We start from the raw sequence: 21,526 nt of genomic DNA, 5'->3' as shown, positions 1-21,526 counted from the left end.
CTTCCCCTCCCCGTCCCTCTCCCCATCCTCTTCCCCTCCCCCGTCCCTCTCCCCATCCTCTTCCCCCCATCCCTCTCCCTCTTACCCTCCATCACTCTCCCACTTCCCTATCCCTCTCCCCCTCCCCCAATCCCTATCCCTCTCACCCTCCCTCTCCCCCCCGTCCCTCTTCCCCCATTCCTATCCCTCCCTCGTCCCTATCCCTCTCCCCCATCCCTATCCATCCCTCGTCCCTATTCCTCTCCCACCCCATCCCTCCCCTGTCCCTCTCCCACCCCATCCCTATCCCTCCCCTGACCCTATCCCTATCCCTCCCCTGTCCCTATCCCTCCCCCGTCCTTATCCCTCTTCCCCCCCGTCCCTATCCCTCTTCCCCCCCGTCCCTATCCCTCTTCCCCCCGTCCCTATCCATCCCTCGTCCCTATCCCTCTCCCACCCCATCCCTATCCCTCTCCCACCCCATCCCTCCCCTGTCCCTCTCCCACCCCATCCCTATCCCTCCCCTGTCCCTATCCCCCCCCGTCCCTATCCCTCCCCTGACCCTATCCCTCTCCCCCCCGTCCCTATCCCTCTCCCCCCCCGTCCCTAGCCCTCTCCCACCCCATCCCTCTCCCACCCGTCCCTATCCCTCTCCGCACCCCCTCCCTATCCCTCTCCGCACCCCCTCCCTATCCCTCTCCCCTATCCCTCTCACCCCCTCCTATCCCTCTCACCCCCTCCTATCCCTCTCACCCCCTCCCTATCCCTCTCCCCCCTTCCTATCCATCATCTCCCCCGTCCTTATCCCTCATTGCCCCCGTCCCTATTCCCCTTCCTCTTCCCCATCCCTATTCCCCCTTCCTCTTCCCCCCGTCCCTATTCCCCCCTCCCCTTCTCCCGTCCCTATTCCCCCCTCCCCTTCCCCTCCGTCCCTATTCCCCTCGTCCCTATTCCCCCCATCTCTTCCCGATCCCTCTTCCCCTCCCTCTCTCTCCCCCCCTCCCCTCTCCCCCTTCTCCCTCTCCCCTGTATCCTGTAGTTCCCCTTTCTCCATGAACTGTTTATTCCATGAGTACAGGTTTTGTCTCTCTGTTCCTATCTCCTTTTTGCGCCGTTTCTGTCGATTCAAGCTAGTGAATGATAAGATGATAATAGACGGTGTAGGTAGCAGTGAGGAATTATCGCAGCGTTTGAATGACAGCCACAAACCTGGAATCATTAGCGAACACATCCAACGGTTAAAAACGGCGCGGCAAGCAGGCGCATGCGCACTCCCGTGGGAGCGAGACCGTGACGGCTCCCGAACCTGCGCAATGCTGCCACTACTACCGCGCATGCGGGACAGCCTGCTCCTGAAAGACGGGCTGGGTTAGCGTGTACACAGCCCGGCGGAAAGACGGGCAAGCGCAGTTTGGAACCTGTCGGTTTGGGCTTCCTGGTGGGCCAGCCTCAGCGCACATGCGCAGGCCGGAAGTGAGGCGCGGCCGTTTGTTCCGGCGCGTGCGCACAGCGGTTGAAGTTTGAACTTGAGTTTCGGCGGATTTGGGTCGGGAGCGACCGCGGTGAGTCTCTTATTGTGTGCTGTCCTGGTGGCTCCCGTATTCCGGGTCGGCGAGCAGCTCCTTGCGCGGATGGTTTCTCTCGGTGGATGCCCAGATGTGTCTCACGGGCCCCAGGGCAGTCCCCCGGGAGGAGGGCGGGGGAATGGGGTTAGAGAGTGGAGAGAGGGTCTTGGAAGGAGAATTGTGTGGTCGGTGTTTAGGCTCCACTGAAACGTTCACCCCTCCTCATCTAACCCCATAAATATGACCCTGTATTCTCCTCTTTGCCCCCATGTGCTTCTCTGTATTCGCCTTCACTAAGTCTTATGATATTATCACTCCTCCAGGTTTAAGAACTCTTTCTCTTTATTATGTATTTGTCTTATCATATGTTTATGGTCTCTGGTTTTGGCCTCTCCTCCAAGCATAAATATTTGTTGTTTGGCATTTGGCTGATTTAACACTTCTTTTCACTTTAAAAATGTTCATCTGATAGAGATTTGTAAAGAGATGAATGCAATCTCTATTCAGCTATCACTCTTGTAAATCTTTCTTTCAGCCACCATTAGTTCCTCTGTAGCTTTTTGCAACAGGTGCATTAGGACTATGTAGTATTACAACAATGAATGTCTTAGTCTGATCTATAATAAGTAATAGATTAGATTTTCTACAGTATGGAAGTAGGCCCTTCAGCCCAACAAGTCCAGACTGACCCTCCGAAGAGCAAACCACCCAGATCTATTCCCCTAAAATTAACCCATAACAAATGCACCTAACACTATGGGCAAATTAGCCCAGCCAATTCACCTAATCTTTGGATTGTGGGAGGAAACCGGAGCACCCGGAGGAAACCCACGCAGACATAGGGAGAATGTGCAAACTCCACACAGACAGTCGCCCGAAGTGTGAATTGAACCTGGGTCGCTGCTGCTGTGAGGCAGCAGTGCTAACCATTGAGCAACGGTGCTGTCAAAAGTTCACTAACATCGGATACACCCAAGCTGTCAGTACCAGAGTGGCGATTTTTATTTTCTCTGATTCAAGCAGATTAAATTCTAGAGTGACTCTGAACCCATCTTTATTTACTATAAAATAAACCAAAATTTTATATTTCAGTAATTAATATGTTTGAATTGTGACTGTACCTGGTGAAGGAACAGCACTGTGAAAGCTTGTGATTTAAGTAAATCTATTGGGCTATAACCTAGTATTGTGTGACTTTTGATTTTGTTCAGCACAGGCCAACACCAGCATCTCTACACGCTGTTTGTATTGATTTCAGTTATTTAATAGCTATATTGCTGGACCACTGCTTTGAGCTGTCCCATTTCTTATCGTTATAACTATGTGTGCTTGAGTAGTGTGTGTGTGTGTGTGTGTGTGCAAGTTGTTTAAACGCGAGGGCGTGTTTAACTTTGTACTCATTTAAACTCCATGTTGTAGGATTCACTGGACACTTTAAGGGAACGTGAATTGGTCAATTTAAATGGGGAATTGAGGTTCAGTGACAAACATAGAAACAAGAGTTGGCACTTTAATCTGTATAGGGTGTAGGTTTGCTCGCTGACCTGTAGGTATGATATCCTTCAATCTATGGTCCAGCTGCACAAACTTGCCTTTGCCTATGTCCCTTAAAACATTTGGGCCACAAATCTGTTGAGCCCAGATTTAAAATGAACAATTGGTTGAGCATGAGTTGCTATTTGTGGAAGAGCGTTACAAACTTCTACCTTTTGTGTTTGGAACCATTTCCTAATTTAACTCCTGAAAAGTCTAACTCTTAAACTGGTATTTTTATCCTTAGTTCTGCTGATCAGTGGAAATCATTTCTGTCTAGCTACCCTATATTTTCCCGTTGCATTGCCTTTATATCAGCTGTTGTGAGTAACTGGGGTAGTGCACTGGAAATCAATCTGCTTTATTCACAGAATAATCATGCAAGTTAAAGGTGTTATACAGTACACAAAAGTTTCCCATTTACCTGGATTTCATACCTCAATCCATAAGTAACACAAATTGGGTTTCTGTGCTGAACTCGAATTACCTTTTATTACAAGTAGTTAGACTAATTCTAGGTAAAGTTATAAACTGTCAGTATATAATCTTGATAATTAAAACTAGTTCCTTTATAAACTCCCCTTTACATGTACACACAGATGAACAAGCAAGGAAAATTGATTATTGAACAGAGGGGGAATTTCTGGAAAGACAGTTCATTAGCCTTTGTTCCCAGATTCTGTGTTGAGATGGTCCTTATGACTGTTCTGTTGGTCAACATAATTTGGGACTAATTAGTTTAGGATATCTGGTCAGCATGTTGAGTTGGACTGAAGGGTCTGTTTCCATGCTGTACATCTCAGTGATTCTAATGGTCTTCCTTCAATGCTTCCATTAGTTGGTAAAAAGACACAAGGTGGCCAGTTCACTTATGAAAAGTTGCTGACTTGTCAGTTAAAAGTCACAATTTACAAATGTTGCAGGTTAGAAGAACTGATTTTCTTCAGATTTAATTCGAGTTTTGACTACAGATTTCCTATATTCGGGAAAGGTTGATCATTTCTTCCTCTCCGTAACTTGTTCCTACCTCCAAACTGTTAAGTTGCCTAAGAATCATTCACGCTCTCAGCTCACTCAGCATGATATTTTGAGCTTTGATTAATTCAACATAATGTAAAAAGAAACAATCATCTTCAATAATGTCACTCTTGTGTTTGTTGTAAGTGTTGGCATGGTTTTCAAACAAGCACTTCCTCAGTTACTGATTGTTTATACATGAATGAACATGTTACCTCAGTCCTTAGTTTGGTACATTATTCAGACTGACCTAAGCATTGGTCCTGTGCATTTAAGTATCCTCAATCCTTTTTTATGTAATCAAGTACTCAATTCAACACTTCTGGTTATTGTTGAACTTGCTGGGGATTATACTTTAAATTTTGTGAATTTGGACATAAAGTCCCCATAAAATAAACAGGAGATTAGATATTTTAATGGAGTACAATGTGTGCACGTTTGACAAATATTATGAAATCTCTTTCTTAGCAAGAACAAGAATAATGAATGCCAGTGAGAGAAGACGAGATATGAGGTGAAAAAGCTAGTTAGAAGTCAATTATAGTTACTCTAGCAACTTCAGCAAAAGAATCTGATTATGCATAAATAGCAGGCTGAGAAGCCTTAGAAATAACTAATTTCAGAATGTCATGAATACAGTGCACATAGTTGATTTGAAAGTTTGTAATACAGTGCCTTGAGAAATTATGAACCAAGTGTATTTCAAATAATGTTGCGACTGAAAGAGGTTGGTAAAATTATTTAACTGTCGTGTTTACTTCCTGAAAATCCTTGGGGGTGGGGGGGGGGGGGGGAGGTGGAAGAGGTATAGTTTCAAGAAAACATGACACTATTTTTAATGTTTTGACTTCAAGCAGTTGCTTGATGTGGCAGGTCCAGCATTTCTATTATTTAGATATTATTTCCAGAAATGCTACAGCATGACAATGGTACTGAAGTGGTATTACTCTATTTTCTCCAATGAAATTATTGATAACTGAAACTACATGGCGATTTTCTCAATAGTTTGTTTCTTTTCTGATCCAAAATTCTTTAAATCTACTGTTTGACCATTATTTGTCCTTCAATCAACATAGTGACAGACTTTCTAATCATTCCCACAATGCTCTTGTGGGATCCTGCTAAGTGAGATTTCAGTGGTTAAAATGCTCTGAGTTATCCCGGGTTCACAAATTGATGTATATAAATGTAAACTTGTATTTGTCATTTATGTAGCTGTTTAAAGGGCAGAGTGGCAGGAGGTGGTTGAAGAGGAAGGGGCCGCGACAGGTTGAGGGCAAGATAGAACTTTTGCGATGAATGAATGTGAAGGGAGTTAATGGATTCTGTTATATTTTACAGGAGATGGGCATGTTTGTTTTTAAAATCTATATAACCGTACCTGGGCAACTGTCAAACTAAAGGAGTTGGAACCTTCCTTAATGATAACTTAAGTCAGAATTGGAGATTTTTCAGGAAGGTTTCAGATGTTGGGCAGTTGCCCATCAGAAGTTTAAATTTCCCAAGAATTTCTTTCAGCAGTGTATCTTGAGGTACATCTAGTAAAAAGGGCCAGTATTTTCGGTGCTGTGCCAGTATTGTCTTTTTGTTGAATGTTGCTGAAATTGTCACTGAAATACATGTGTACATTAATTTCTTTTTAAACTAGACATAGCAATGGAGCAACTGCCTTTTTTTAAAATGTCTAAATGTTTGTAAATTATAAATAATTTTCCAGCAGGCCTGGTGCTAAAATTTCAGTGATCACAAATGGAGAAATTGGAATTCAAACTCCAGTTTGATAGTGATCCACACTTCCATCTTGTCATCCTACAGACTTGTTTCCTGTTGGACATGAAATTCTGCTGTAAAATATCAAATTTCTCCAATGTTTGCTCCATATGTGCCTTTTTAATCTAAACTAATTAGTTTACAACTCAATTGGAGAGGTGTTTGACTGAAGGGGCGTTTGAAATTTAGAAAGAAAGAGAGCAGATGTGCAGGGTAGTGAAGAGTTAAATGATAATTGATGTTGACAGTAAGGGGTAGAAGATTTGGAATATGGAATACAGAGGAGTGCAGTAGAAATCAGGACTAGAGTAAATAATAAGTCTATAAGGTCATATCTTCAGGCTTTTTCTCTGAGTGCATGCTGCATTTTTAACAAGATAGATGAGTCGACAGTGCAGGTAAAAATAAATGAATATGATTTGATAGCTATCAGGGTTGCAGGGAGACCAAAATTGGGAATCAGTATTCCAAGAGTGGCTGATATTCTGAAGGAATAGACAAAAATTAAAAGAATGTAGGGTAGCTTTACTAATAAAAGAGAGTCTCAGTGCAGTGGTTAGTGATGATATAGGTGCAATACATGATGACGTCGTTGTCTGAAACGAAGGAATATCAAGGGAAAGAAGTCACAGTCGGAGTCCTCTTTAGGCCACCAAAGGTGTGCCTTGCTTTAGGACAAGGTATAAATTAGGAAATGGTGGCACCCGTTAGTCTTGCGAGACCATGGATCTGTACCTGGGAAACAATTAGTACTGTTTGAGATGAGCAGACTCTAGGAAAGACAAATAAAAGCTTGGCCAAAACTGGGTTTTAAGGAGATTCTTACAAGACAGCGCTGGAGAGAGATTTCTAGAGCTTAGGGCATTGACAGCTGAAGATACTGCTATCATTTGTGAAACTTAAAATTAGGAATGCTCAAGAGGCCTGAATTGGAAGACCACAGCTACATAGAGGAGTAATAATGCAGGAGACAGTGAGAGATAGGGAGCATAGGACTGATGGGTGAGTGGGACTTTTATCAATTAAGGTATATGCAGCAGAACATTCAATGAGCTCAGATTAATGTAGAATGAAGACCATTATCGATGCTTTGGATTAGTTGAGCATCTACGTAACAAGGGTGTGGCTGGGAGTTTCCGCAGCTGATGAGCTATGGCTCATCTTGGTCAAGAGAGTTGCTTTTGAGGCATGTTTGAGTTGAACTTGATACATGTTGGAAACAAGGTGGTTCATAAAACAGTCAGTTGCCAAATCTAGACAATGCAGTTTGTGGCAGAGCAGAGACCAAAGGCTTTGACTTCATTCTTTACAATGTTTAGTTCAATTCAAGAGTCAAAAGTAATTTTATTTTGAGGGTACCTTTTTCAGGAAAAAAGATCTTAATTTGGTCAAAGGCTTCTTTTTGATTATTGCAAGCCAGAATGGTGTCAGGTCTTTTTTTTCAGGCGTGGGACAGCATGTACAGGTACACAGGAACGCAGAGTTAAATTGAAAATCAGCAATGATTAAACAATGCACACCTTTTATACATGTTCACGAAAGCTTGTAAACCCCACCAAATGTGTTATATATTTAAAATCACTCCCTTATCTCACGTTCCTATCTAACCTATTCCCTCTACAGCAGTAGTAACTATTTTCCAAGATTACCTCATTTTCATACATACACACCTCCCTCACTTCCTGCTACATACCTCTTTATGCATTGTCCTCCATTCTCTTCCTCTTTTTGTGGGCTGTTGTCGTTGTTTGCATTGTTTTCAGTTCATTTGAGTTGTTCAGTATTGTTTTGCCATCTCTTTCTGATTTGATGCTGGTGTTTTGTAAGGTACGCAAGAAGGTTTGAAGTCCACTTATCAAATCACTGCTTGTTTGTGTTTCACTTTGCTTGCTCCTAACTTTTGTTGTACTACTTTTAAAATGAAACGTAACATTTTCTCCATCTTAGGTTTTTATTTGGGTGGCAGGCAGTGACTGGTGAGGTGCTAGGATGCCAGCTATTCACAATATGATTTAGATGAGGCAACTAAAGGTAATATCTCCGAGTCTGCAGACAACACAACTGGGTGGGAGGGTGAACTGTGAGGAGGATGCCAAAGTTCTTCACTGTGATTTGGACCAATTGAATGGGCAGACAAATGCATGGCAGAAGAAGCATAATGGGGAGAACTGTGGTATTGACTACTTTGGTATCAAAAACAGGAAGGCGGTTTATTACCTGCATGGTGAAAGAATGGAAAGGGTGAGGTGTAATGAGACCTGGATCTCCTTGAAAACAAGTTGCTAAAAGTAATCATACAGTAGGCAATAAAGAAGCCAAATTGTATGTTGGCCTACACAGCAAGAAAATTCAAATACAGAGAATTCAAGTACAATGCCTTGCTACAATTGTTCAGTGCCTTGGTGAGATCACACCTGGAGTAGTGTGCACAATTTTACGCTCCTTACCTGAGGAAGGATGTTCTGGCTATGGAAAGGGTGCAATGAAAGTTTACCACACTGAGTCCTGGAATGCAAGACTGATATATGAAGAGAGACTCGATTGGTAATGCCTATGTTCACTGTAATCTAGAAGAATGAGGAAGGAAGTTCTCCAGAAACGCATAAACTCGTGACAGGACCAGACATGGTAAACCCAGGAAAGTTTTTCCTGGTTCATCAGGGGTCACTGATAAAGGAAATGAGGTAGGCCATTTCAGACTGACCTGAAGAGAAATTTCTTCACCCAAAGAGTGATGAGCCAACAGAATTCTCTGCTGCAGAAAGCAGTCAAGGCCAAAACATTGTTTTGAAGAAGGAGATATGTTTTGATGCCTATAACTGGACAACATTGATGGGGAGGAAGCAGGTACAGGGCACTGAGTTGGATGACCAGATATCTGAGCAGACCTGAAGGACTGATTCACTTACTCCTGCTATTTTCAGTGCTTCCATGGTGGCAAACACATTCCTGCAGTCAAATATATGTAGCGAGATCATAAAAAGGCAAACCATGTGCTGGGCTTTGTTTCTGGAAGAACGTAGGGAGGTGATGTTAAACCTGTATTGAACTTTGGTTAGAACATAGTTTGAGTATGGTGAACATAGAACATTACAGCGCAGTGCAGACCTTTCGGCCCTCAATGTTGTGCCGACCTGTCATACCAATCTGAAGCCCATCTAACCTACACTATTCCATGTACATGCATATGCTTGTCCAGTGATGACTAAAATGTATTTAAAGTTGGCGAATCTGCTACCATTGCAGGCAAAGCATTCCATACCCTTACTACTCTCTGATTAAAGAAATTACCTCTGACATCTGTCCTATATCTATCACCCCTCAATTTAAAGCTATGCCCCCCTCGTGCTCACCGTCAATATACTTGGAAAAAGTCTCTCCCTGTCCACTCTATCTAACCCTCTGATTATCTTATATGTCTCTGTTAAGTCACCTCTCAACCTTCTTCTCTCTAACGAAAACAGTGTGAAGTCCCTCAGCCTTTTGTAACTCCTTCCCTCCATACGAGGCAACATCTTAGTAAATCTTCTCTGCACCTTTTCCAAAGCTACCACATCCTTCTTATAATGCAGTGACCTGTACTGTACACAGTACTCCAAGTGCGGCCGCACCAGAGTTTTGTACGGCTGCAGCATAACCTCCTGGTTCTGGAACTCCATCCCTCTATTAATAAAAGCTAAAACACTATGCCTTCTTAACAACCCTGTCAACCTGGGTGGCAACTTTCAAGGATCTGTGTACATGGACACCAAGATCTGTCTGCTCATCTACACTACCAAGAATCTTACCATTAGCCGAGTACTTTGCATTCCGGTTACTCCGACCAAAGTGATTCACCTCGCACTTGTCCACATTAAACTCCATTTGCCACCTCTCAGCCCAGCTCTGTAGCTTATCTATGTCTCTCTGTAACCTCCAACACCCTTCGTCACTATCCACAACTCCACCGACCTTAGTGTCACCTGCAAATTTACTAACCCACCTTCTACGCCCTCATCCAGGTCGTTTATAAAAATGACAAACAGCAGTGGACCCAACACTGACCCTTGTGGTACACCACTAGTATCTGGAGTCCAGGATGAATATTTCCCATCAACCACCACCCTCTGACTTCTTTCAGCAAGCCAATTACTGATCCAAACTGCTATATCTTCCACAATCCCATTCCTCCACATTTTGTACAATAGCCTACTGTGGGGAACTTTATCGAACGCATTGCTGAAACCCATATACACCACATCAACCGGTTTACTCTCATCTACCTGTTTGGTCACCTTCTCAAAGAACTCAATAACGTTTGTGAGGCATGACCTACCATTCACAAAACCGTGCTGACTATCCCTAATCAGATTATTCTTTTATAGATGATTATAAATTCCATCTCTTATAACCTTTTCCAACACGTTACTAACAACTGAAGTAAGGCTCACTGGTCTATAATTACCAGGGTTGTCTCTACTCCCCTTCTTGAACAGGGAAACCACATTTGCTATCCTCCAGTCTTCTGGTACTATTCCTGTAGACAATGACGATTTAAAGATCAATGTCAAAGGCTCGGCAATCTCCTCCCTGGCTTCCCAGAGGATCCTAGGATAAATCCCATCCAGCCCAGGGGGACTAATCTATTTTCACACTCTGCAGGATTTCTAATACCTCTTCCTTGTGAACCTCAATCCCACCTAGTCTAGAAGCCTGTATCTCAGTATTCACCTCGACAACATTGTCGTTTTCTAGAGTGAATACTGTCGAAAAATATTCATTTAGTGCTTCCCCTGTCTCCTCTGACTCCACACTCAACTTCCTACAACTATCCTTGATTGGCCCTAATCTTACTCTCGTCATTCTTTTATTCCTTAAATACCTATAGAAAGCCTTAGGGCTTTCCCTGATCCTATCTGCCAACAACTTCTCATGTCTCCTCCTGTCTCTGAGCTCTCTCTTTAGATCTTTCCTGGCTACCTTGTAACCCTCAAGCACCCTAACTGAGCCTTCACATCTCATCCTAACATAAGCCGCCTTCTTTCTCTTGACTAGAGATTCCATTTCCTTCGTAAACTACGGTTCCCATGCTCTACAGCTTCCTCCCTGCCTGACAGGTGCACACATAGCTAGGACACACAGGAGCATTTCGTTGAATAAGCTTCACATTTCTAATGTGCCCATCCCCTGCAGTTTCCTTCCCCATCCTATGCTTCCTAAATCTTGCCTAATCGCAATGTAATTGCCTTTCTCCCAGCTGTAACTCTTGCACAGTGGTATACACCTATCCCTTCCTATCACTAAAGTAAACATAACAGGATTGTGATCGCCATCACCAAAGTGCTCACCTACTTCCAAATCTAACACCTGGCTGGGCTCATTACCCAGTACCAAATCTAATGTGGCTTGTTGGCCTGACTGCATACTGTGTCAGGAAGCCCTCCTGCACACACTGGACAAAAATTGACCCATCTATAGTACTCGTATTATCATGTTTCCAGTCAATATTTGGAAAGTTGAAGTCCCCCATGACAACTACCTTGTCTCTCTCACTCCTATCGAAAATCAGCTTTGCTATCCTTTCCTCTACATCTCTGGAACTATTCAGAGGCCTATAGAAAACTCCCAACAGGATGACCTCTCCTTTCCTGTTTCTAACCTCTGCCCATACTACCTCAGTTGACGAGTCCCCAAACATCCTTTCTGCAACTGTAATACTGTCCTTGACCAACAATGATACACGTCCCCCTCTTTTACCATCTCCTCTGTTCTTACTGAAACATCTAAATCCTGGAACCTGCAACAATCATTCCTGTCCTTGTTCTATCCATGTCTCCGAAATGGCACAACATCGAAGTCTCAGTAGCAACCCATGCTGCAAGTTCACCCACCTTATGGTTTGCCGGTGCCATCTTGCATCCCTGAAACTTGATTTCGGACCTCCCTACTCTCAACCTTTTGTAGTCGAACTACAATTTTGGTTCCCATTCCCCTGCTGGATTAGTTTAAACCCACCCCAATAGCCTTGGCGAATCCCCCCCCCCCCCCCCCCCCCCCCCCCCCCAGGATATTGGTACCCCTCTCGTTCAAATGAAGACCACCCTGCTTGTAGAGGTCCCACCTACCCCAGAAAGAGCCCCAATTGTCTATGAATCCAAAACCCTCCCTCCTGCGCCATCCCTGTAGCCCACGTGTTCAGCTCCTCTCTCTCCCTATTCCTCGCCTCACTAGCATGTGGCCAGGGCAACAAATCAGAGACAACAACTCTGTTCTAGCTCTGAGCTTCCATGCTAGCTCCCTGAATTTCTGTCCAAAACCCCCATCTCTCTTCCTACCTATGTTACTGGTGCTTATGTGGACCACGACTAGGGGCTGCTCCCCCTCCCACTTAAGGATCCCAAAAACACGATCAGAGACATCATGAACCCTGGCACCTGGGAGGCAACACACCAACCGTGAGTCTCTCTCATCCCCACAGAACTTCCTATCTGTTCCCAATGACTACTGCTCTGCTCCTCTTCCCCCTTCCCTCCTGAACAGCAGGGACAGTCTCTGTGCCAGAGCCCTATGCCCCACTGCTGTCCCCCCCCCCCAACAATATCCAAAACGGTGTAGTTATTGTTGAGGGGAATGCCTGCCGGTTCCCTTTCCATCCCCTGACTGTAATCCTTCTGCCTTTTTCTTGTACCTGAGGAGTGACTACCTCCCTGTAACTCCTCTCAATAACCCCCTCTGCCTCCCGAATGATCTGAAGTTCATCCAACTCTCGTTCCAGTTCCCTAACGCGGTTTTCGAGGAGCTGGAGTTGGGTGCACTTCCTGCAGATGTAGTCAGCAGGGACACTAGTGGTGACACTTACCTCCTACATTCTGCAGGAGGAGCATTCAACTGCCCTCCCCTCCATTCCCACTATTCTAAATTCCCAAAGAGACTGTTGAAAAATAAGGAATAAAAAAAAACTTGTTACCTTACCACAGAACCTTTTTTTTGGTTAGAGGAGGAGGATGGGTGGGAGACCCTACTCGAGTCGCGTTTCGGGTAACGCAACCACACAAATATACGACTTCCCAGAAGTCTTTCGCTCCTCCCTCGCACCTCTTGGCAAATGGTGCACGATTCTGATTTGAGATATTGGAGGATTTGAGAAAAATGTCATTGAGGTAGAGTTGGTGCCATTGATGTGTATGAGAAACTTGATGCTTTGTTTTCAGCTGATGTAAAGGCACAACATAGTACTGATAAGATTGAGACATGAGAATGTTTTTGAGGGGGGAGTGGGAGGTAAATGCCCATGTATTGATCATGGAGTGAGGTTAAACCATTGCAGTAGATTTTTTTTGGCAAAGCCGGATAGAAAAGATAGAACTAAAGCAAAGGCAGTCCCTCCAGGGTGGCGTGTTGAAAGCAAATTTTGTGGCCATTTAGAGTAAATCTGCAGACTGTTGAGAAGGGTGGTTTGCCTTCTTCATGGCACATAGGATGTCATTTGTGACATAAGTAATATCTATTTAAAGACTAGTTGGGTAGAAAGCTATTTGTAGGGTTTCAAACATGTTGCTTTTGAAAAATAGGTATGCCAGCCATTGCAATGAATGTTTGTGCATGTTTGCAATTCAAATACTGCACATAATATTGTCCCGTTTTCATGATTTCAGCATCACAATTTTTAAAATCTGTATTGTGCAGCAAAAGTGAACTTGTGATTGTGTGAGAAAGGATTCGCTTGTAATATGTCTTTGCAATGTTGAAGCCGAGAGCATATTTAGTGGACACTAAAAATTGATGTCACAACATCTTTACCGCTAATGGAGTCAGGTGTTACTAGGGGACATAGCTTTAAATTAAGGGGAGGTAGGTATAGGACAGATGTTAGGGGTAGATTCTTCACACAGCGGGTTGTGAGTTCATGGAATGCCCTGCCCGTATCAGTGGTGAACTCTCCTTCTTTATGGTCATTTAAGCGGGCATTGGATAGGCATTTGGAAGTTATTGGGCTAGTATAGGTTAGGTAGGATTCGGTCGGCGCAACATCGAGGGCCGAAGGGCCTGTACTGCGCTGTATCCTTCTATGTTCTATGTTCTATTAACATGCCACGATCTGTGTTGAATGTGAATGTCTATCTAGTCTATTTTGTTGACAGTTGAGGAGAAGGTGTTAGCTTCAGTCATATAATTCTCTGTTGAAGTTTAAAGTTGAGTTTGCATGCTAGCTGGTCTTTCATGGCAATTATTGTTGTAACACCTTCCACTTGCTTGCCATTTTGCTTTTTATTTACCCCTCATTAGACTCTAGTCACCTTTTGAAAACCTCAGTACTGTATTCAAGAAATCAGTTCAATCAAATGAATGACTTCAGGAACCAATTGGGCCTAAGTGTGTTATGACTATCAATCGGTATGAAATTTATATAATTGTATGAAATCTGTGTCTGAAAGTGTCATTTGTCCTTGGATATCAATACACCATTTAACATATAAATGTGATTTTCTGCTTCAGTCTTTCTTACCTTCCCATTTGTTATTTTATACAAATGTTAATCATTTCTAAATCTCACATGCAGCTGCATACATGCTTGTTGCACTTAGATTAACCACAGCAAAATCTTGCACCCTAGTATGAAGGCAATATTTATACAAATGTTGCAGACAGTAGTTTTTTGTTCTTTCTAACATTGGAACTCTTCATGGAATCATTTTGTGATTTCATTGATGGTATCCATTGTCAGCTGCAAAAGCACAATACTAGAGATTGGATACTTGGAGAATATGCTGGAAATACTCAGCAGATCTAGATTCAGGTCTAAGACTTTTCATCTCAATGCAGAGATTTAGAAGTGTAATAGATTATGTGCAAGTGAAAGTGTGGGGGAGGGAGATGAAGAACGACAGAAGTGAACATAATAAACTGGAAGGCAAGAGAGACAAAATGCTGCAAAGTTTCATGATGTAATGTCATAATGTCACCATTGCCTTGTGATACCAGTCCCTATGGCCTTGTTTTTGGTGTCCACTGGAGGATGGTCTTTTCCAGCATCCATGTTGTTTGAAGTTTTCAACATTGTGCATCCATGTATCCTGATTGATAAGTGAAAGGAGATAGCACTGGCAGTGTTTTTCCAATTAAAGAAGTTAAAATGTGCACAAGGGCAATTTGTAATGCAGAGCAATATAATTGAGAACAGAAACTGGAAGAGCTATGTTGGTGTATTTGTTACAGGTCCAGCCAAGACAAGAACTGACCTTGCATGTAAGTTTGTGAATTTGCTGCAAGCTCTTAGTGAAGAGGGCTGAAACTTCAGAATAAGTACATTTTTTAGCTGGAATGATGCACTCAGAGTTAATCAAACTTCATTCAAAGAACTGGAAGGTTGTATTTTAACATCTTCAGGTCTTTTGGAAATCACCAACACATTCCACCCTGACCTTAAATTTACCTGGACCGTCTCTGACACCTCCCTCCCCTTCCTGGACCTCTCCATCTCCATTAATGACGACCGACTTGACATTGACATTTTTTACAAACCCAGCAACTCCCACAGCTACCTGGATTACACCCCTTCCCACCCTACCTCTTGCAAAAATGCCATTCCATATTCCCAATTCCTCCACCTCCGCCGTATCTGCTCCCAGGAAGACTAGTTCCACCACAGATGGCCTCCTTCAGAGACAGCAATTTCCCTTCCCAAGTGGTTAAAGATGCCCTCCAACGCATCTCGTCCACATACCGCACCTCTGCCCTCAGACCTCCAACCGTAACAAGGACAGAACGCCCCTGGTGCTCACCTTCCACACTACCAACCTTCGCATAAACCAAATCGTCCGCCAACGTTTCTGCCACCTCCAAAAAGACACCATCACCACCCCTTTCCGCCTTCCGCAAAGACCGTTCCCTCCGTGACTACCTGGTCAGGTCCACGCCCCCCCTACAACCCACCCTCCCATCCTGGCACCTTCCCCTGCCACTGCAGGAATTGCAAAACCTGCACCCACACCACCTCCCTCACTTCCATCCAAGGCCCTAAAGGAGCCTTCCACATCCATCAGAGTTTTACCTGCACATCCCCCAATATCATTTATTGTATCCATTGCTCCCGATGCGGTCTCCTCTACATTGGGGAGACTGGACGCCTCCTAGCAGAGCGTTTTAGGGAACATCTCTGGGACACTCGCACCAATCAACCACACCGCCCTGTGGTCCAACATTTCACCTCCCCCCTCCCCCCTCCCACTCTGCCGAGGACATGGAGGTCCTTGGCCTCCTTCACCGCCGCTCCCTCACCATCAGACGCCTGGAGGAAGAACGCCTCATCTTCCGCCTCGGAACACTTCAACCCCAGGGCATCAATGTAGACTTCAACAGTTTCCTCATTTCCCCTTCCCCCACCTCCCCCTAGTTCCAAACTTCCAGCTCAGCACTATCCCCATGACTTATCCTACCTGCCTACCTTCTTTTCCACCTATCCACTCCACCCTCCTCCCTGACCTATCACCTTCATCCTCTCCCCCACTCACCTATTGTACTCTATACTACGTTCTCCCCACCCCCACCCTCTAGCTTATCTCCACTCTTCAGGCTCTCTGCCTTTATAATGTTTGTGAGAAGATTTGTAGCTCGGGTGCTCGTTGTTGTGATTCTGTTCGCTGAGCTGGAAATTTGTGTTGCAGCGTTTCGTCCCCTGTCTCAGTGACATCTCGGTGCTTGGGAGCCTCCTGTGAAGCACGTCTGTGATGTTTCCTCTGACATTTATAGTGATTTGTATCTGCCGCTTCCGGTTGTCAGTTCCAGCTGTCCGCTGCAGTGGCCGGTATGTTGGGTCCAGGTCGATGTGCTTATTGATTGAATCTGTGGATGAATGCCATGTCTCTAGGAATTCCCTGGCTGTTCTCTGTTTGTCTTGTTCTATAATAGTAGTGCTGTCCCAGTCGAACTCGTGTTGCTTGTCATCCGAGTGTGTGGCAACTAAGGATAGCTGGTCGTGTCATTTCGTGGCTAGTTGGTGTTCATGGACACAAATTCCCAACTCGGCGAACAGAATCTCTGCCTTTATTCCTGATGAAGGGCTTTTGCCCGAAACGTCGATTTTACTGCTCCTTGGATGCTACCTGAACTGCTGTGCTCTTCCAGCACCACTAATCCAGGATCTGGAAATGTTTTGAGACTACTCAAAGCTGTCAAAAAAGTAAATATGCATTAGATTTCAGTTTCTTTCACAGTTATGATTTTTATGTTTATGTCGCTCATAATTTCTGTTCATTTTTCTAGTCTCAATATTTAGTATGTCAAAGCGAAAAGAAGATGTTTCTGAGGGAACGCTGCCTGTAAAGAGAATCAAAACTGAAGATATAAAGGACTGTGAGGCAGAGGAAGCCAAAACGACGAAAGGGAAAACTGTGACAACTAATGGACAAAGTGGAGACAGCCTACCTCCAAATTCATTCTTGGTAAGCTATATATAGTTAGTAGACTAGGTTGTACAAGTGCGACAATTCCCTTTTCCTAAAGAAAAAGCATTATGATTCTGCTGCATTGTTTTTGTGCAGTCTTTGGTATCTGATCATGAGCAATAACCTAAATAGATACACAATTTTGATTTTTTTTTCAGAAAAAACTGGGGGGCAATCCAAGAGGCGTGCTTAAGAACAGTATAACAAGATATATTGGGTTGCTTCAGGTTGAACTTGCTCAACATCCAAAGATAAAAACAAAAAGTATAATCTTGGATAAATAAAATTACACAATTTGTGAAAGATGCAGTTTAGGTAATTGTCCTGATCATGTTGATTCTGAAATATGAGTTAAATGTGTGATTCTTCCGTGTGACTGATTTTGTGTCTTTTCATGACTGAGGTTCCTTTGCACCGCCTTGTGCCTAAATTGCCTATTATCTGCTATTACAACTTTCAGTTTAATTGATAATCTTGTCTAATTCTTTCATTCATTAAGTTTTCCTTTTCTTGGTCTTGATTTGAGTCTTTAAACTTTAAATTTCTTCCATTATCATTCCCTTGCACAGATAATTGTAATTTTCCCTTTGTGTATATTTTGCTTAGCTTTTTGAAAAAGCTCCAATCTTCAAACAGACATTCAGCACTTTTTAACTAAGGGCACAGCTCACAGAGAATGTCACCTCTGCAAAGTCATTTTGAGTTTTGTTAGAAATGTATCTGAATGTAGAAAAAATGTGCTGGTTATTTCAAATGCGGCGTAGATTTGATCAGTAATTGTGTGTTAACTGTCGTTACACAACTGAATTTTAATTTATTCTGTCTAAGTCATTTAGCAACCTTTTTATTTTTCTGTCAGGCGAAGGATCTGTTACTTTTGTGTTGATGTGCCGGTATTTTGAATTGCAATTCATATTTTTTCAAGGAAACGTGAGAATATGAAGCAGTAGCAATATTTTAGTCTTGCTATCCATTTATACAGATCTAATATTGATTTTCGTGTTTCAGAGTGAAGGTGACGTAGGAATAATTGAAAGTATTTCATTGAAAAACTTCATGTGCCATGCCTGCCTTGGACCTTTTAAGTTTGGACCCAATGTAAATTTTGTAGTTGGAAACAATGGAAGTAAGTACTTTTAATATTATTGTTATAATTGTCTCTGCTTTTCAAATCATAGCATATAATAACTATTTAAACCTAATTTTGCTTGTTGCCTAACCCGGCTTCACCTGAAACTTATAAAGACTTTGTTCACAATAGGTAATTTCATAGATGACCTAATATGTGTGGGTTATAAATCTTGTGTTTTGTCAAGTTTTGACAGCAAATCTTTTTAAATTGGTACATGACTTCGGCTTCACTGTTTTGGTGAAAGGATGTCTTTACTCATGGAGTGCAAAAATATAAATTGATCTCTGCTTTTCACAAGCTAGAGGCTTTTCCTTTTTAACTCCGACATATGGATGTTGATTATTGTCAGTAAATAGTGAGATGGTGATATAGTGGAGTAGAAATCCAAGAGTCCCTGATTAAACATCTAGGAATGTGTTTGAATCTCACCATGACAAATGGTGAAATTTCAATTCAATAAAAATATGAAATAAAACAAAGCTTGTCTAATGGTGACTGTTGCTGATTATAGTAACTGTCCACCTGGTTTGGTTATGGCCTTTATAGAAAGAAATCCGTTGTTGTTATCTGATCTGTTGAGAGTGGGCAAATGCATGGCAAATAAAGTATAATGTGTGAAGTTATCCATGTTGGTAGCAAAAACAGGAAGGCAGATTATTATCTGAATGGCAGTTTAGATTTGGAAAGAGGGAGGCGCAATGAGCCTATGCATCCATATAAAGTACTCTAGTTACTGAAAGTGAGCTTGCAGGTGTAGCAGACAGTGAAAAGGTAAATGGGATTTTGGTTAGTGAGAAATTCTCAAGTACAGGAGCAAGGATGTTTTTCTGCAATTGTACAGGGCCTTGGTGAGACCACACCTGAAGTACCGTATGCAGTTTTGATCTCGTCTGAAGAAAGATGTTCCAACTGTGGAAGAAGTGTAATAAAATTTTACCAGCGTGACAGGACTGATATATGAAGAGAGACTGAATCGATTAAGAATTCACAGGAGTTAGAAGAATAAGGACCAGATAAAATAAACCCAGGGGACAGTTCCCAATGACTCCACAATCCTAAACCATGGATCAGTTTAAAAATGTTTGAAACAGCCAGTGTCTTCACCCAGAGAGTGATGAGCCTCACGAAAATGGTAAAGGGCCAGCACATTGAATGTTTTCAAGAAGGAGCCAGATATAGTTCTTAGGGGGAAAAGGGATCAAAGGGTATGGGGAGAAAGTGAGAACAGGGTACAGAGTTGAATGATCGGCCATAGTCACTTGAATGATGCGACTGGTTAGAAAGACCGAATGCCAGCCTTCTCCTGTTTTCTATGTTTCTACGATCTGGCCTTCATGTGACTTCAGATCCACATCAATGTAGTTGGCTTTTAACTTGGTCTGAAAGGATCAGCGATTCAGTCATTTCAATGGCAATTAGTGATGGGTATTAAATGCTGGCCTTGCTGGCAATTCCAACATCCTATGAGCAAATTAATTAAAAAAAAGGGTCTGGATCAATGCTGAATCCTCAGCTGTTGTCTGTTTGAAAATTGTATAGTCAGAGATGCAGTTTGGATTGATATTTTGGAGGCATGTGACCCCCCCCCCCCCCCAGAGGAGGAGAAGCAGCAATTATTATTAAGACCAAAACTTACTGTTCCAGGCATTAAGAGGTCATTTACACATCATGTAGGATAACTGTAATTTGCAATTCCATGGTGTGAGGGTTTTTCATAGAAGCTACTGTTTTTATAGCAGATTACAATATAATTGGCATTCCAGATTCATCAGGAGCATTCTTAGTGTTGACAGTCTGGCTGATTTTGTCCTTGGAGAATTTCCTGGAGAATTATTGGTAAATTTGGCCCTTTTTTGATTATAGCTGACTTTGGGCTGTTAACTGTGTTTTTAAAGTAGTCCTTTATATAGATCTATATATTCACAATTAACAGCAAAGTACTGCAGATGCTTGAGATTGAAATTTTTAAAAAATGAACCGATGAACTTGGGTGTCACAGCATATTGGAAGAGAGGAACAGAATTAACAATTCAAGGAGGATATGACTCTTCTTGAGAACAAAGAATTGTATTTTATACTTTGTGGGAGTTCACTTCCTGTGTTACAATTCATCTATCATAGTCTGTTAATATCTGGGTATTAATTATAAGCTTGACATTATAGTATACACCCCATTTATGTTTGTACCCTTTTGAAGATAGATGACATTGACTCAGTGCTCTTCAGTAACCTAGTTTCTGGCCTGTTGCCCATATCCAAGATCTCTTTATGACACTAGAACCAGCCTATAATCCTCACTGCCAAGTTTCTTTGCCCCAGCCATGAGTTAATTTTTAGGTGATCCTTTATTTTTCTAACAAGAGTAAAATACTGTGGATGTTGTAAATCTGAAATTAAAAGAAACAGAAAATGGCAGGTAAATTTAGCAGGTTTGGCAGCGTCTGTAAAGAGAGAAAAAGTTAACGTTTGAAGTCCAATATGACACTCCAGAACAACTTTTTTCTGAAATCATTGGATTTGAATTGTTAACTGTTTCTGTTTCCGCAAATGCTGCCATACTTGCTGAGTTTACCTAGCATTTTGCTTTTGTTCCCTTATTTCACAGTCTGTTTTCTCTATTGTTTTCCAATAATTTCAATGTTATCTGATAACCAAGGATAATATCACTTTTCTATCAACTGCAACAATTCAAAAAGGCAGCTCACCACTAGGGGTGGGCAATAAATGCTGGCCTAGCTAGTGATGAGCTCATCCCATGAGTGAATGCATTCAAACCTACTGATGTTGTACCTAACTGAGCCTTAATATTTGCTTCTTGCAGGCTGTTCTGGAAAGCTGTGTACTCTCAATAGTTGTGAAACTATCTCTCTGAACTAAACTATTGCAGGACTGATACAAAAGTACATGAGTCTTGTTCTCTCTCTTTCTAGGTGGGAAGAGCGCTGTATTGACTGCCCTTATTGTAGGTCTTGGTGGAAAAGCTACTGCCACGAACAGAGGATATTCTATAAAGGGATTTGTGAAAGATGGTCAAAAGTAGGTTTAATTTTAGTATTGACCTTTAAATCTGTTTCCTGTGCATCAAATGTAGCAAGTGCGTGGTGAAT

At 42.6% G+C, this 21,526-nt stretch overlaps 2 protein-coding genes across 3 annotated transcripts in view; one reads left to right on the top strand and one right to left on the bottom strand.

Moving 5' to 3' along the window:
• LOC132835993 (flap endonuclease GEN homolog 1) overlaps window positions 1–1,215 on the bottom strand; it is a 59,073-nt gene extending 57,858 nt beyond the window's left edge. The window contains exon 1 of the mRNA XM_060855176.1: window positions 1,189–1,215. The gene's annotated coding sequence lies outside the window, so the exon portion shown is untranslated. The remainder of the gene's footprint in view (window positions 1–1,188) is intronic.
• Window positions 1,216–1,503: 288 nt separating this feature from the next.
• Window positions 1,504–21,526, top strand: part of LOC132808020 (structural maintenance of chromosomes protein 6-like) — a 74,545-nt gene continuing 54,522 nt past the window's right edge. Inside the window, exons 1-4 of one of the 2 annotated variants that reach the window (XM_060821920.1) lie at window positions 1,504–1,541; window positions 17,106–17,284; window positions 18,296–18,413; window positions 21,350–21,455. In XM_060821920.1, coding sequence (XP_060677903.1) covers window positions 17,120–17,284; window positions 18,296–18,413; window positions 21,350–21,455 — 389 coding nt within the window. In that variant the 5' untranslated portion in view covers window positions 1,504–1,541; window positions 17,106–17,119. Of the gene's footprint in view, window positions 1,542–16,631; window positions 17,023–17,105; window positions 17,285–18,295; window positions 18,414–21,349; window positions 21,456–21,526 lie in introns of those variants that run through there. The other variant, XM_060821927.1, reaches the window with a different exon arrangement.

This window comes from Hemiscyllium ocellatum, chromosome 3 (genome assembly GCF_020745735.1).
Source record: "Hemiscyllium ocellatum isolate sHemOce1 chromosome 3, sHemOce1.pat.X.cur, whole genome shotgun sequence".
NCBI lineage: Eukaryota > Metazoa > Chordata > Chondrichthyes > Orectolobiformes > Hemiscylliidae > Hemiscyllium > Hemiscyllium ocellatum.
Note: the sequence above shows the minus strand (reverse complement) of the source record. Positions and strands in the feature narration are given on the sequence as shown.